Source organism: Sardina pilchardus, chromosome 1 (assembly GCF_963854185.1).
Source record: "Sardina pilchardus chromosome 1, fSarPil1.1, whole genome shotgun sequence".
NCBI lineage: Eukaryota > Metazoa > Chordata > Actinopteri > Clupeiformes > Clupeidae > Sardina > Sardina pilchardus.
The window spans coordinates 38,153,989-38,170,202 of NC_084994.1; the positions used below are offsets into that span (position 1 = coordinate 38,153,989).

General features: G+C 42.6%; 1 protein-coding gene across 1 annotated transcript in view; it reads left to right on the forward strand.

Annotated features, from left to right (window-relative positions):
* Positions 1–498: 498 nt before the first annotated feature.
* Positions 499–16,214, forward strand: part of LOC134078642 (NACHT, LRR and PYD domains-containing protein 12-like) — a 24,078-nt gene continuing 8,362 nt past the window's right edge. The window contains exons 1-12 of the mRNA XM_062534722.1: positions 499–548; positions 820–933; positions 1,137–1,179; positions 1,225–1,363; positions 2,032–2,517; positions 2,632–3,554; positions 3,687–3,832; positions 4,857–5,027; positions 5,242–5,334; positions 5,519–5,689; positions 6,126–6,296; positions 6,465–6,599. Coding sequence (XP_062390706.1) covers positions 499–548; positions 820–933; positions 1,137–1,179; positions 1,225–1,363; positions 2,032–2,517; positions 2,632–3,554; positions 3,687–3,832; positions 4,857–5,027; positions 5,242–5,334; positions 5,519–5,689; positions 6,126–6,296; positions 6,465–6,599 — 2,642 coding nt within the window. The remainder of the gene's footprint in view (positions 549–819; positions 934–1,136; positions 1,180–1,224; positions 1,364–2,031; positions 2,518–2,631; positions 3,555–3,686; positions 3,833–4,856; positions 5,028–5,241; positions 5,335–5,518; positions 5,690–6,125; positions 6,297–6,464; positions 6,600–16,214) is intronic.

The following is a 16,214-nucleotide window of genomic DNA, read 5'->3' on the forward strand; positions in this document are numbered from 1 at the left end:
GACACACAGACCAGTGTCTCCAGTGCCCAGCTGTGTGTCCATGAAGAGTGACTGGTCCATGGATAAGCCTCCCTATCTCAGCAGTGGACCACCACAGTCTGATCCAACGTGAGATTTCAGCAAGTGTGTGTGTGTTTATTTGTTGTGTGTGTGTGTGTGTGTGTGTGTTTGTCTGTATTTATTTGTTAGCATGTTTGTGTATGTGTGTGTTTATTTGTTGTGTGTGTGTGTGTGTTTGTCTGTATTTATTTGTTAGCATGTTTGTGTGTGTGTGTGTGTGTGTGAGTGTGTGTGAGAGAGAGAGAGTGTGAGAGTGAGAGAGTGTGTGTTTCTTTATGTGTTAGCATGTTTGAGAGAGAATGAGTGTAAGAGTATGGAAACCTGAAAATGTGTCGGCTCAATCTGGTAAGTGTGTTGTCTCCTTGTGTATCCAGGCCACAGACACACAGACCAGTGTCTCCAGTGCCCAGCTGTGTGTCCATGAAGAGTGACTGGTCCATGGATCAGCCTCCATATCTCAGCAGTGGACCACCACACTCTGATCCTAAGTGAGTGAGTGTGTGTGTGTGTGTGTGTGTGCGTTTGTGTGTGTGTGTGTGTCTGTCTGTCTGTCTGTTTGTTTGTCTGTGCCCGTGCGTGAGTCCGTGATGTTGTTAAGTGTGTGATTGATTTTGTGTGTGTGAGTGATTGAGTGATTTTGTGTAAGTGAGTGAGTGATTTTTTGTGTGAGAGGGAGAATGTGAGTCAGTTAACATGACCAACTTTTGTGAAAATGTGTTGTCTCAATCTATTATGTGTGTTGTCTCCTTGTGTATCCAGACCACAGACACACAGACCAGTGTCTCCAGTGCCCAGCTGTGTGTCCATGAAGAGTGACTGGTCTATGGATCCCCCTCCCAAATTCAGCAGTGGACCATCACACTCTGATCCTAAGTGAGTGAGTGAGTGTGTGTGTGTGCATGTGTGTGCGTTTGTGTGTGTGTGTGTGTTATGAGATGGAGAGTTGTGTATGTGAGAGAGAGGGAGAGAAACAGAAAGTGTGTTTGTGAGTGAGTGAGTGATTTGTTAGCTTGTTTGTGTGTATGTGTCTCTATTTATTTGTAAGCATATGTGTGTAATTACTGTTGTCTCTGCAGTGGATTTAGGGATATCCTGACCCAGGATCAGTCCAGGTGTGGAGTGTGTGAGCAGCTGCTGAGGGACCCAGTCATCACCAGCTGTGGACACAGTTTCTGCAGGCAGTGCATCAGCAGCTACTGGAGCCAGTCTGGTCCATCAGGAGACTACAGCTGCCCCCAGTGCAAAAAGAGACCCAGAACACAACCCTTTCTAAACCCTCTAGTTAAAAGGGCCAAACTAACAGGTGAGTCTTAAAGTATTTAGAACAGTTTTTAAAGAAGAGCATGGCCTAGGTAGCCTGGAAAAGCCAGACCTTGGTAATCTTTCAGATTAAGAGTCCAGCCACGAATAATGTAATGGCCCATGATAAGGAGAAAAGTCCAGGCACTCCAGGAATGGTGATGGAGGAAGGTGAAGTTAAAAAGCCTTTATTAGTAACTGGCTACATAGAAAACGCCAACATGTTTCGACCACACTTGGTCTTCATCAGGGCATATAATGTAATGGCCCAACTCGAGGGCCGGCACCAAGTATGCATTTGAAAATTGCAATTGGATAACACTACGACCAATGTTTACTCTGACTGATTCTGGACTTCGATGCGTTTAAATAACACTCGACCAATGTGTACTGATTTTGAGCGTTGCATTGCTATCGTCATCAGTTTAGTTCGCCTCTGGCCCACCTATATCAGATACACTGGTGTGATTGGTTTCCCTGATGCAACAAGGGGCAAAAGTAACGTGCATCATTGCTCATTGCCAGAGTATCTTGCAGATACTAGAGAAACATTTTTGTAAGAAACTAAATCAAGATGGCTGCAATCTGTTTGAAATTACACAGAAAATAGTTGTGTGAAACTGATTTTTTTTTTTATTATTATTATTATTATTATTTTTCAATTCCAAATAGACAACCATGTCCTGAACAGAGTACTGATGACCCATAAAGCCAGTATGAAGAGGAGGTTTGAGAGCATATGTGAAGGCATCATAAGGTCAGGGACTCAAACACTCCTGAACAAGATCTACACAGAGCTCTACATCACAGAGGGAGAGAGTGAAGGGGTGAATAATGAGCATGAGGTTTGGCAGGTGGAGTCAGCATCCAGGCCACAAACTACAGAAGACACAGTAATCAACTGTAATGATATCTTTAAGCCCTTACCTGGACAGGAGAGACACATCAGAACGGTCATGACCAAGGGGATTGCTGGCATTGGAAAAACTGTATCAGTGCAGAAGTTCATCCTTGACTGGGCAGAGGACAGAGCTAACCAGGATGTAGATTTCATGTTTGTGCTTCCGTTCCGTGAGATGAATTTGGTCCAACATGATCAGTACAGTCTTCACAGGCTCCTGCTTGACTTCCACCCTGAGCTAAGAGAGCTACAGGATGGTGAATACAAAGATCGCCACATTGTGTTCATTTTTGATGGTCTGGATGAGAGTAGACTTCCACTAAATTTCCAAGAGAACCAGAAGTTGTCTGATGTGACACAAACATCATCAGTGGATGTGCTGATAACGAGCCTCATTCAGGGAACTCTGCTTCCCTCTGCTCTTCTTTGGATAACCTCCCGACCAGCAGCAACCAATCAGGTCCCTTCTCAGTGCATCAGTCAGGTAACAGAAGTACGAGGATTCACTGACCCACAGAAGGAAGAGTACTTCAGGAAGAGAGTCAGTGACCAGAATCAAGCCAACAGAATCATCTCACACATTACAGCAACCAGGAGCCTTCACATCATGTGCCACATGCCAGTCTTCTGTTGGATCTCAGGCACTGTCCTTCAGAAAATACTGGAACAGGATGATGGGAAGGAAGCCCCCAAAACTCTGACTGAGATGTTCATACACTTTCTGCTCATCCAGACCACCAGGAAGAACCAGAAGTATCAAGAGGAAAGTGAGACCGATAGACAGAGGCTCCTAAAATCACATAAGGGTGTCATATTGAAACTAGCAGAGCTGGCTTTCAAGAATCTGGAGAATGGCAATCTCATGTTCTATGAGGAAGACCTGAGAGAGTGTGGCATTGATGTCAGTGAAGCTTCAGTGTACTCTGGCATGTGCACTGAGATCTTCAGGGAGGAATGTGTGTTTCACCACAAGAAGGTGTACTGCTTTGTCCATCTGAGCATCCAGGAGTTTCTTGCTGCACTTCATTTGTTTTCCTCCTACTTGAATAAGAACATGAAGGTCCTGGAGCCATTTCTTAGCAGAAAGTCTAGGTCTTTACCAGATGTGCCTCTCGATGAGCTGCTGAAGAATGCTGTGAACAAAGCTTTGGAAAGCAAGAATGGACACCTTGATTTGTTTGTCCGCTTTCTTCATGGCATTTCTCTTGTGTCAAATCAGAGACTTTTGCTTGGCCTCCTGACACACACACACAGCAACCCAGAGAGTGTGAAGAAAACAATCAAGAACCTGAAGGTGATGCAGAGACAAAATATCTCCCCTGAGCGGTGCATCAATCTGTTCCACTGCCTGGTGGAAATGCATGACACTTCTGTTCATGATGAAATCCAGGCTTTCCTGAAGGCAGAGAAAGGTGCCGTGAAACAGCTCTCACTGGTTCACTGCTCAGCCTTGGCTCATGTGCTTCTGATGTCTGATGAGGTGTTGGATGAGTTTGACCTGAAGAAATACAAAACCTCAGATGAGGGACGGAGAAGATTGGTGCTAGCTGTGAGATGCTGCAGAAAGGCCCTGTGAGTATCACAATGAATACTTCAATCATTACACACACTGCACATTTTGAAGGTTCTAGCTTGAAATCATATGTATTACCGGTATGCACAGGAGGCTGATTGCCTTTAGTCATTAAGATAAAACGTATAGCCTGCACAGAGAACAGTAGTTCACACAGAGACATCTAACAGTTTATTGAATTACATCCCAAGTGGTGTGTGTGTGTGTGTGTGTGTGTGTGTGTGTGTGTGTGTGTGTGTGTGTGTGTGTGTGCGTGTGTGCACTGCTGTAGTGTTACTGTTCCCATCATGCCTCATCTCTGCACCAGATCAAATGAAATCTCCAGATGCAGCTGCTATATGGAGCTACAGTATGAATGTGGTGTACAACACTGAACATGACGAATGAGCTGTTGTGTGATGATCTTTAATAAATCAGGTTTCTGCTCATGCAGCTCTGGGTTAATCACAGTGATCAGTCTTTAGCGTTGCTGTGTCTGTGGTTGGACAGCGTTAACTGTGTATGGTTTTCAGGACTCATATTTTATCATCTCCACTCATCCCCCGTAGTAGGGTTGTTTTGGGCCTGACACATACTGTATGTGGAACAAATATTATTTTCCTCTCAATCAGATTTAAAGGTACACAATGCAAGATTGTCACCGCAATTTAACCTTTACGAAGCCAATTTGCTGCTAAACAAACATGTAGTAGGAGAATCGTTCACCTAGCGTATGCAGCATAGAGTTAGCGAGTCCCTACCGAGAGAACCAGGCATGCGACTTCAAGAATAGCAAACTGAAGACATCTCGCAAGAATCGGGAAACATTACCTTGTCAGTAGATATAGCTCTTGCCTGTTGTTATTGCTTCACCTCCACAACAAAAGTATTTTATTGTGTACAAGGGGAACAATCACAAGAAGTACACTATTTACAATGGCAGAGTAAAATATAAATGTAATGCGAGTCCTACAGTCACCAAAAATACCTAAACCTGCATGGTATACCTTTAAACATGACACATTGCCTTTTCCTCTCTTTCAGACTTGTTGACTGTAAGCTAACAGAGAAGTCCTGTGAGATTGTGATCTCAGCTCTGCAGTCTGCAAACTGCCCCTTAAGAGAGCTGGACCTGAGTCAGAATGACCTGCAGGTGTCAGGAGAAAAGCTGCTCTCTGCTCTACAGAGTCCAAACTGCAAACTGCAGACACTGAGGTTATACCAGTGTTTCCATACCATTAGATACTATTAGACAAATACCATTAGACAAAGACTTTTCATTGATGTATTCTATTTCAGTGTTTTTTTCCCTGTGCATATTCTTAATAATCATGTCAATTGTACTTTACAGGCTTGCAGGCTGTGGACTCCATATGAAATCTGGTGACATTTTGGGCTTCGCTCTGCAGTCAGTAAACTCTCGCCTGAGAGAGCTGGACCTGAGTAAGAATACTCTGGGGGATTGTGGAGGAAAGCTGGGCTCTGAAGCACTGAATCCACACTGTAAGATGGAGACACTTAGGTTGGTGTTATTGGGTGAATTCTGGATTTATAAGGACCCAATATATTTTAAGTACCTGTGTGTTATATAATTTATTTCTTGTCTACTATTGTAAACAGTACAAAGAAAATGGAATCACATTGCATTACATTAAAATACCTGTTGTTGTAAACTGTCAGATAAACCCTGTTTTATACTCTTGCAGACTTGCTGACTGTAAACTAACTGAAAAGTCCTGTGAGATTGTGATCTCAGCTCTGCAGTCTTCAGACTCCCCCTTAAGAGAGCTGGACCTGAGTCAGAATGACCTGCAGAATTCAGGAGAGAAGCTGCTCTCTGCTCTACTGAGTCCAAACTGCAAACTGGAAACACTGAGGTTGAATATAAATATGTATTTACCATTAGACAAAGACTCTCAAGGAAAACTGAATCACACTGTATGACATTTAAAGACTTGTTGTAAACGGTCAGATAAACCCTGTGAGTTTGTTGTGTTGTGTGTAGACGGTGTGAACCAGACAAGAACAGCATTACTGATCTACTCTTGAGTGTTTTATCCTCTCTGATTTTTAGAGTTTGTGATTTTTCCACACTGAACATTGAACAGGAAACAATATGGGAATCATTATTAAGACCAACTAGCAGAATCAACAATGTCATTTTAACTGATAAAGTTGTATCAATTCCCTCCTCATATTATTCTCTTCACTTATCCCTCACACACTGTATATTGGGCAGTTATATTATTTCCCTGTCTCAGTCTTCCTGTAGATTTAACTTTACCTTTTTATACTCTTCTGCCTCTCTTGCAGACTTGCTGGCTGTAAGCTAACAGAGAAGTCCTGGGAGATTATGGCCTCAGCTCTGCAGTCTGCAAACTGCCCCTTAAGAGAGCTCGACCTGAGTCAGAATGACCTGCAGGTGTCTGGAGAAAAACTGGTCTCTGCTTTACAGGGTTCAAACTGCACACTGCAGACACTGAGGTCAGTAATATTCTTGATTGCATTGGCAGACACTAATGTTGTAGACTATTTGGTGTCAAAAGTAGACGGTCCTAATCAGACAATGACAGCATCACTGTATCTACCTTTGATAGATAGATAGAACTGTATGTTGTCTTTGATTTCAGTATTTGTGATTCTGTTTTACAGACTTGTTGGCTGTAAACTGAGGGGAAGATTTCTGGCCTTGGCCCACCAGGGGGCAAACTCCCACCTGAGAGAGCTGGACATGAGTGACAGTGAGCTTGAGGACCATGGAGGAGAACTGCTCCATCAACCACTGAATCAAGACTGTAAAGTGAGGTCTGTCTTTTGCACAGTGCACACAGACTGGTATTTCTGCTTGAAGTAATAAACGGCTAACACCTTTATTTACCATTTCATTTTTGGGAATGTAAGGAATATAGAGGACATGTTGCTCATGGTGTTTTCCTCTGTAGACTTACCAGGTGTAAACTCAGATACAGCTCCTCTGAGGTTGTGGTCTCAGTTCTGCAGTCATATATTTCTCAACTGAGTGAGTTGGACATGAGTGGCTGTGATCTTCAAACATCAGATGAGAAGTTGCTCTCTGGTCTTAAAAACCCAAACTGCCAACTGGAAAAACTGAGGTCAGTAAAACTCTGAAGGACACACAGGCCTTATCTACACATTCACATGTTGGACATAGAAGAGTGTCACTGTTATTTCCTACTGGAATCAAAACATGAATTTGTGAAACAGTGTCTTTTGTTTTTGTGTCAATGTTGATGTGAGAGAGTTGGTCCAAGACCTGTTACTGTAGTATCATACTTTTTCCTGTTGTGTCCCATATAGAGCTCAGTTAACTGTAGAGTATTTTAATTGGACAACAACAAAATCTGTTTTACTCTTGACTGGTCTCTGATTGCATGTTTTGTGTTACATGGTCTATATTCTTACAGACTTGTTGGCTGTAAACTGAGAGGAAGATTTCTGGCTGTGACTCTTCAGTGGGCGAATTCCCACCTAAGAGAGCTGGACATCAGTGAGAGTGAGCTTCAGGACTGTGGAGGAGAACTGCTCCATCAACCACTGAATCAAGACTGTAAAGTGAGGTCTGTATTTTGCAGTGCACACAGACATGTGCTTTCTGTTTGATTAAAAAAAGAGTCCATCTTTTTATTATCTGGCATGTCATATGTGGGATTATAGAGAGTATGAAGGACATGTTGCTTATGGTGTTCTCCTCTCTCACTTTAGACTCGTCAGCTGTAGACTCAAATACAGCTGCTCTGAGGTTGTGGTCTCAGTTCTGCAGTCATATATTTCTCAACTGAGTGAGTTGGACATGAGTGGCTGCGATCTGCAAACATCAGAAGAGGAGTTGCTCTCTGGTCTTAAAAACCCAAACTGCCAACTGGAGAAACTGAGGTCAGTAAAACTGACACATAGGCCTACACATGTGCACATTCGCAGTGTTGAACTTAAAATAATGTCACTGTTGTTTTTTGCTAGAATCAAGACATGAATTTGTGAAACACTGGCTTTTATTCTTGTGGCAATGTTGATGTTGTCATAGACCTGATGCGTCCCATATAGAGCTCAGTTAACTGTAGAGTGTATTAACCAGGCAATAGCAACAGCTGTGTCTCCTTCTTGATTGTTCTCTGATTGCTCTCTGTGTGATTCTCTGTTACATGGTTTATGTTCTTACAGACTTGTTGGCTGTAAACTAAATGGACGATTTTTGGCCTCAACTCTTCAGTGGGCGAACTCCCATCTAAGAGAGCTGGACATCAGTGACAGTGAGCTTCAGGACCATGGAGGAGAACTGCTCCATCAACCACTGAATCAAGACTGTAAAGTGAGGTCTGTATTTTGGACAGTGCAGACAGACATGTGCTCTCTGTTTGATCTAATGAACAGTATATCATATCTTATACAACAGTTAGGTCCGGTTGAACGATTTAGCAATATCTGATTGGACGAGATGTGTTCTATCAGTGGTGATATTAAGCAATATCACCGTGACTCTTCACAGCTAATGTCCGCTCACTACACTAATGTATCCAGAGACGGTTGTCCATGTTCTTTGATTTAACAACCACACACGTTCTGAGCTAGGCCTACTTTGCATAGCGGAGGAACTGGGCTAAAAAAAATAATAGCAAAAAATCAATTATCCTTCCTTAAAGGGATATTCCGCCATTTTTGGAAATACGCTCATTTTCCACCTCCCCTCGAGCAAAACAATCGATATTTACCTTGTTCCCGTTCATCCAGCCATTCTGTGAGTCTGGCGATACAACTTTTAGCTTCAGCCTAGCATAGATCATTGAATCGGATTAGACCATTAGCTTCTCGCCTGCTAGCTTCATGTTTAAAAGTGACTAAGATTTCTGGTAATTTTCCCATTTAAAACGTGTCTCCTCTCAAGTTACAAAGTGCAATAAGACCAACTGAAAATGAAACCTGGCATTTTTCTAGGCTGATTTGACATGGAACTACACTCTCATCTGGCGTAATAATCAAGGCAACTTGCAAACGTACCATAGGCGCAGTGATATCGTACGCAGCATCTGAAAATAGTCCCCATAGACAACAAGCAGTAGTAGTGCCAGTAGCTGCAAGTTGCCTTGATTATTACGCCAGATGAGAGTGTAGTTCCATCCCAAATCAGCCTAGAAAAACGCCAGGTTTCATTTTCAGTTGGTCTTCTTGCACTTTCTAACTTGAGAGGAGACACGTTTTAAATGGGAAAATTACCAGAAATCTTAGTCACTTTTAAACATGAAGCTAGCAGGCGAGAAGCTAATGGTCTAATCCGATTCAATGATCTATGCTAGGCTGAAGCTAAAAGTTGTATCGCCAGACTCACAGAATGGCTGGATGAACGGGAACAAGGTAAATATCGATTGTTTTGCTCGAGGGAAGGTGGAAAATGAGCGTATTTCCAAAAATGGCGGAATATCCCTTTAAAAATGCACTCTGGTATCTTTTATTTGTTGGCAATGGAACTGTTGTATAAAAGCGTTATCGCACTCGTGGTCGTGGTGTTGTTGGCCTATATCGCCACGGCTGTGGTTACCTACAGCACTCAGCCCTCGGCTTCGTGCCTACGGCGAACCACAGCCGTGGCGATATACAGTAGTACAGTAACACCACTCCCACTTGTGCGATAATGCTTAAATGTTTGGGAATGTAAGGAGTATAGAGGACATGTTGTTTATACTGTTTTTTATTCTCTCACTCTAGACTCGTCAGCTGTAGACTCAAACACAGCTCCTCTGAGGTTGTGGTCTCAGTTCTGCAGTCATATATTTCTCAACTGAGTGAGTTGGACATGAGTGGCTGTGATCTGCAAACATCCGAAGAGAAGCTGCTCTCTGCTCTTAGAAACCCAAACTGCCAACTGGAGAAACTGAGGTCAGTAAAACTCTGAAGGACACAGAATTCATAGAGGCCTTATTTATACATTCATGCCTGGGCATATGATTGTGATTTCTGTTTTTGGGGCACTGGAATCCAGATATGAAGTTGTGAAATATCATCACATAATGTATTATTGTTGTTTATGTAAGTGAATGTGTCACGGTAGTATAAATTCTCCCTGCTGATGTGTCCCATATACATTTACATTTATTCACTAGGCTGACACTTTTATCCAAAGCAACTTAAAGTTGATGTCTAACATGCAAGCTACATGGTAAAAAGGAGGCCGTAGGGTAACAATAAATGCTGCTTTTTCAAACACCACCTGGCGAACCAGATGAGAGTGCAGAAATGTAAGCACCAGCCAGAGAGTTATCAAGAGGATGGTACTGTAGTAGAAGGAAGTAGCTTCTAGCATCTAGAGCACAGAGCACAGTAACACTGTGTGTTATCTCCACCATTTAAACCGTAGGGTAACAATAATACTGTTTTTTCAAACACCATAAGAGAACCAGAGGATGAGAGTGCAAACGTTTAAGCACCAGCCAGAGTGTGATCAAGAAGATGGTAGTAGAGGGAAGTAGAAGGATAGCATCTAGCATCTAGCATCTAGAGCACCGAGCACAGTAACGCTGTGTTTCATCTCCACCATTTAAACTTTGTGTGGCCGTTGGGAGTTAGAACCCAGTTACAGTATATTATACCACAATATGGTCTGACTATGCCACTCTCATTTCTTTGACTGGATGAGAGATCCAGCTAACACAATAGAATACAGATGCACCCCACGCTAGTGTTATTCAAGTGAATGAAACAATTGTAGCAAAAGCAATGCAGACATTTGTATTTATATTCTTCATTCAGAGTGATTCAAATAGTTGATTGGTATAGTCACAGCCATTAATGACAGCATACATCATGGACACATACAGGAGTTCTCGTAGACAAGTATTCATAGTCCTAGCAGAGAGTGTGCTCTACAATTCCATAACATTGTAACAGTTGACGTTTTTTAAAGCTTGCTGCCTACACTTCTTTCCTCTCCGACTGTATGTGCTGGTTGTAAACGGTCAGAGGGACCCTGTGAGGTTGTAGCCTCTGCTGTGCAGCACATGGTGTCCCTGTTAGAACTGGACCTGAGTGACCATCATAGTGTGCAGGAAGATATCGCCCGAGTTTGAGTGATGGGCTGTGTTTGTTTGCTACACACCAAAATAGTCTGATACTTTAGTAAGGGGGCTCCTCTGTTGAAGGCCAAACTAATTCATGTCCAGAATCTCCTCAGCATCAACTTATATCATTCTGAATCTGTTATGTTCCTGGTGAGCTGGGTGAAACTACACAATGTAGGAAGGGACCAGAATAGTTTTCAAATTCATAAAAATGATAACCGTATTGTTTATGAATTTATATGACTGGCATACAGTGATCCTGTGTCCAGTTTTGTGTATAAATTGATATGGTGGTTTACTGGTTTAAACATGCAATGTCTCCTGGACCCACATTATGATTGCCTGTCTCCAGGAGACCCATGAACACTGCGTGTAACTAATCTATGAACACATAAGAGCATCATGATGGGCTGGCTGAGTTGAGGCCAGTGATGTACTTCCCAGTGCTTATGGGTTGTTACATTACATTACATTACGTTACATTTCATTTGGCTGACGCTTTTTAACCAAAGCGACTTACAACATGGAAAAAAAACAATTAGGTTTTTAAGAGCATTTCAAACAACAATAAAGAATACAATAAGTGCATCAGTGAGTCTAATAAGTGCATAAATAAGTGAATAAGTGCATGAGTGAGTGCGATTGTTATATTGATTATTGATCATATTGTTGTTAAAATGAATCAAATTAAATGATATCATTCCTTTCTGCCTTTTGCACTCTGTCTTTGTCACTCCATGTAGACTAGCCGGTTGTAAACTGACAGAGGAATCCTATGAGGCTTTAGCCTCTGCTGTGCAGCACATGGTCTCCCTGACAGAACTGGACCTGAGTGACAATCACATAAGCATCACTGGAATTCAGCTTCTGAGTTCACTGAAAAGTCACATCAACTGTAAACTGCATACATTGAGGTTTGTGTTTGACTTTCCTCAGGCTTTTAAACAGTGTCTTTTGACATACATGTATAGTTTCAGTACCAGTATGTTCACCACACAACATTATGTCAGTGTTTTTTCTACCCAGCAGTAAAAACGGGTTAGGTGAGGAGTGTGTTGAGAGTCATGGTAGTCATGTCAGAGTCCAGTCTAATGTCTGTTATGACTGAGTCACTGATACCTTATAGCATGGTGATGCAATTGAAGTTTCAGTGTCACCAGTTTCATTAAATGGTGTTTACAAACTCAAGTTCAGGGGGAGCGAGAAGGAATTTGCCACACCTCTGTCTCAGTCGGTCTTACAAACGTAAAGATGTCCAAGCTTTCTGCGGTTTACATGGCATAATAATAAGCTTGAGTAATTATTAGTCAAGTCAAGTTTATTTACATAGCGCATTTCATACACAGAGGTCATTCAATGTGCTTTACATAAACAAAACCAAACAGTAATAGCAGATTAATGCATACTGTAACTGCCAAAGCAGTAGCATCGGGTTAAATTGCTCACTCTCTCCCCTCACACCTCCAGTCTTCCTTAGTTAAGAATAAAGGGGTGTATGACGGGGTCCTGCATGACTTCTGCCTGCACAGTTGACTCTTGCACGCTCCCACGAAACACTTTAGGACCCTGGTCAGAGACCTCGCCAAACATGCTCTGCTACCGCATGTCTTTTTGCAAATTTCGGATCATGAGCTAGTGAATTATTTGTAATAAGATGACTACTGACGGGTATGATGTACTCTGAAAATAAACTACAAAGTTTAGAATACAGTTGTTGTTTAGAGTTACAGTATGACTAATGAGGGCTATGATGTACTCTGAAAACGCTCACTGTCTGCGCCTGTTAAGTTACTGACAACAAGGCTTTATGTGGCTTATTGCTCTTGTAACACTGCAATGTCATAGTTTTGCCATTTAAAACATTCAAGGTGGTGAAGATTATTGTCTTCTAATAATGGTAGAATTTACTTTGTTTAATTTACTCTCTATTTCCCTCTCTCTCTCTCTCTCTCTCTATGATGTATTCTGAAAGCATTCACCATCTGCGCCTGCAAAGGCAATGACAACAAGGCTTTGTGTGGCCTATTGCTCTTAAGGCCAGTTCAAACCGAAGATTCGCGACGGTCTGAGTCGGTTGCGGAGAACAGTTGCGGCGGTGTGAATCAAAAGTTGCAAGCAGTTGCAAGCAGTTTCAAGCCGTCGCTAAACATTCAACATGTCAAATCTTAGTTGCAGAGTTTTAGAACACTTTTGCGCGTAGCTATTGTGATGTTGGCTAAAAACATCTATTTTGTCCTCACGCCTAGACTGTTGTTATGGTAACATTGTTGCTGTTTTAATGTCGTTGCAGTGGTCTGAACGCCCCAGTTTTAGAACACATTGTTGCAGAAAGTTGCTGATTTTTAGAATGTTGCAGCTCGTCTCGTTGCGGATCTTGTGTTTGAACTAGCCTTTACAACACAGCAGTGTCATTGTTTTGCCATTTAAAACATTTAAGTCGGTGAAGGTCTACTAATAATGGTAGAATTTACTTTGGGTACAACATGAACAGATTCATTTTATCCCAAAACCCTTAAAATAAGAACATTTTACATCCTGCTGATTACAGAGTGGTGTACTAATGTTCTGATATTCTCTCCCTCTCTCCCTCTCTCTCTCTCTCTCTCTCTCTCTCTCTCTCTCCTTTAAAGACATGCCCATGGAGAACTGAGAAACTGTAAGTGTTGATCTACTGTTGAGTGTTGCACTGTTATTATATGCTTATGATGTTAAATTGTTCTTTATTAAGCAGCTATGTCACTGTGCCGTATGCCACCACTGTATGTGAAAGGCCTTTAGAGCATGTGTGGGGGTCTGTGGTGTCCTGCAGAAACACACTGAATCATAGTGACCAAGAGAACAGAGACAGATTGACACGTTGGCATGTTACAGTAGCCAGACATCAGAGGCATCATGGCAGACAAAGAAGGAGAACTAATACGGCATGACACATGAGAGGCCCCTGAGAACAGAGACAGATTAACATGTGGAGAGTCTCAAGTTAGAGTGGAAGAAAATAATAGAATTAGAGGATAGAAAAAGCAAGCAGAGTTTGAAATATTGGATTAAATATTACTGTAGATGACTAGATTTTTTATTTAGATTCCAGATACTGTATGTCCTGTTCAAACTCATGCAGTAGATGTTATACATTCACAATAGCTCTATGCTCCAGACTTGTTGGGTAGTGTGTATAAGTTTTAATGGTGGAGAGCAGTTTAAGCTTGTAGCAGCTTAACTACAGTATGTGATGACAGATCACAGCCAATCATCCTCTCAATACAACAAATGATATGCTACGGTCTGCTCTTATCGTTGACAGTGGATGCAGTGCACCAGGTAGTGATAGAGCAGGTTGAGTGAAAGTGTGTTTGTGAATGTGCGGTGGTGAAAGTGTGCGGTGTGTGTGTGTGTGTGTGTGTGTGTGTGTGCACATCTGCATTTTTATGGCTGTGTGTGTGTTTGTGTGCTTGAGAGTGTTTGTTTGTTTTCCTGTTTGTGTGTCAGTATGTGTGTGTGTGTGTGTGTGTGTGTGTGTTTGCTTTAAGTTTCAAGACTTAATATTGTTGCATATAGTTTGCAATTTAGTGAAATTCTTATGCCATTCGTTGCAGTAGTGCAAGGATAAAAGGGGTAAATAAACACAGGGGGCATGGGGGCAATAAATAAAGGATAGTTGGAGAGACAACTCTATATGAGACAATACAAGACTGTACAGTATCACTCATGGCCATACTATCCATACACGCACACATTATACAGCCATACATATACTGTACACACACACACACACACACACACAACTCCTGTACCTACATGTAATATATAAGACAACTATACACACATAAAACCGCAGGCGCATGGACATGAGACATGAACACTAAAAACAGTATGCATCCCAGATGCAGTATAGCATGTGTGAAATTAACCGTGTGGGTAGAATTTAAAAAGTCAGTAGCGACCATGGCAATGCATCCAGTATAGCATATCATAAAAGAAATAGGGCAGCACATTTGGGCAATAAAGAGAAGGAACTGTTTAGTCACTGACCATTTAGGATTCTGTCAGCTTGTGGTATTAAACTGTGTCTGAATGGTGGTGTGGGTGGTAATGCTCCGGTAGCGCTTACCAGAGGGAAGCAGAGAGAAGAGGGAGTGAGCTGGGTGGCTGGCATCCTTGATGATGGACTCAGCCCTCCTCTGACAGTGTGTGGAGTAGACAGTTGACAGAGGTGACAGTTGACAGTTGACAGAGGTCTATGGTGGTAGAATAGTGTCATATCTTGTAAGCGCAATACAACATCCTCAGGAGCAAATACTATTAATTCACTTGCGTAGACACAGCAGCAAGCGAGGAAAACAACAGCTGGGGGCCATACGCTCTCCAAGATGAGTTCTGCTCGCTCTCTTAAAGTACAGCTTTGCTCGCGTGGGTTGACTTTTGACAGTCTGGGGGACAGAACCAAGGGAGTTGGGCCTGTTGTAATTGGTCATTTTTCAATGTGAAGTCCCGCCCGCTTAGTTACGGTCTGTTGCTACACTTCTACAAATGTAGTCATGTGTAACATTAACCACCCCTTTGTTGTTTCTGTTTACTGCTTACTGTGTGTGTGTGTGTGTGTGTGTGTGTGTGTGTGTTCCCATTGTTCATGCTCATTGTTTGCTGCTTACTCGGTTTCTCTTTGTGTGTACGAGCGTGTGTGTGTGTCCAGTATGTGTGTGTTTGCTCTGGTAGCACTTACCAGAGGAGAGAAGAGAGGATAGGGAGTGAGCTGGGTGGCTGGCGTCCTTGATGATGGACTCAGCCCTCCTCTGACAGCGTGTGGAGGCTGCTCAGACCCAGGTCTCTTGATGGCACAACAGTGTTAAAGGCAGAGCTGTAGTCAGTGAACAGCATCATGACAGGTGTTTTTCTTGTCCAGGTGAGCTAGGGCAGTATGCAAGGTGATGGAGATGGCTTCATCCACAGATCTGTTGTGCTTATATTCAAACTGCAGTTGGTCCAGAAAAGCAGGGTGGTGTGTATTGATGTAGGCTGTAACCAGTCTCCCCACACAGTTCACCACCACGGAGGTTAGGGGCGATGGGCCGGTAGTCATTCAGGCAAGACACGGCACTTTTCTTGGGCACTGGCACAATCGTTATCTTTGTGAAACACAAAGGCACTGTGCACCAGGACAGGGACAAGTTGAAGATGTCAGTGTAGGTTTGTGGCACCTGAGTGGCGCACGTCTTGAATACACAAGACGGGATGTCATCAGCGCTGGCAGCTTTGTGAATTTTAACCCGTTTTAAAGGTTTTGCCGACCTCACCCTCTGAGACCTGTAAGAAGCACCTTCATCCCCCGGTTTAGACT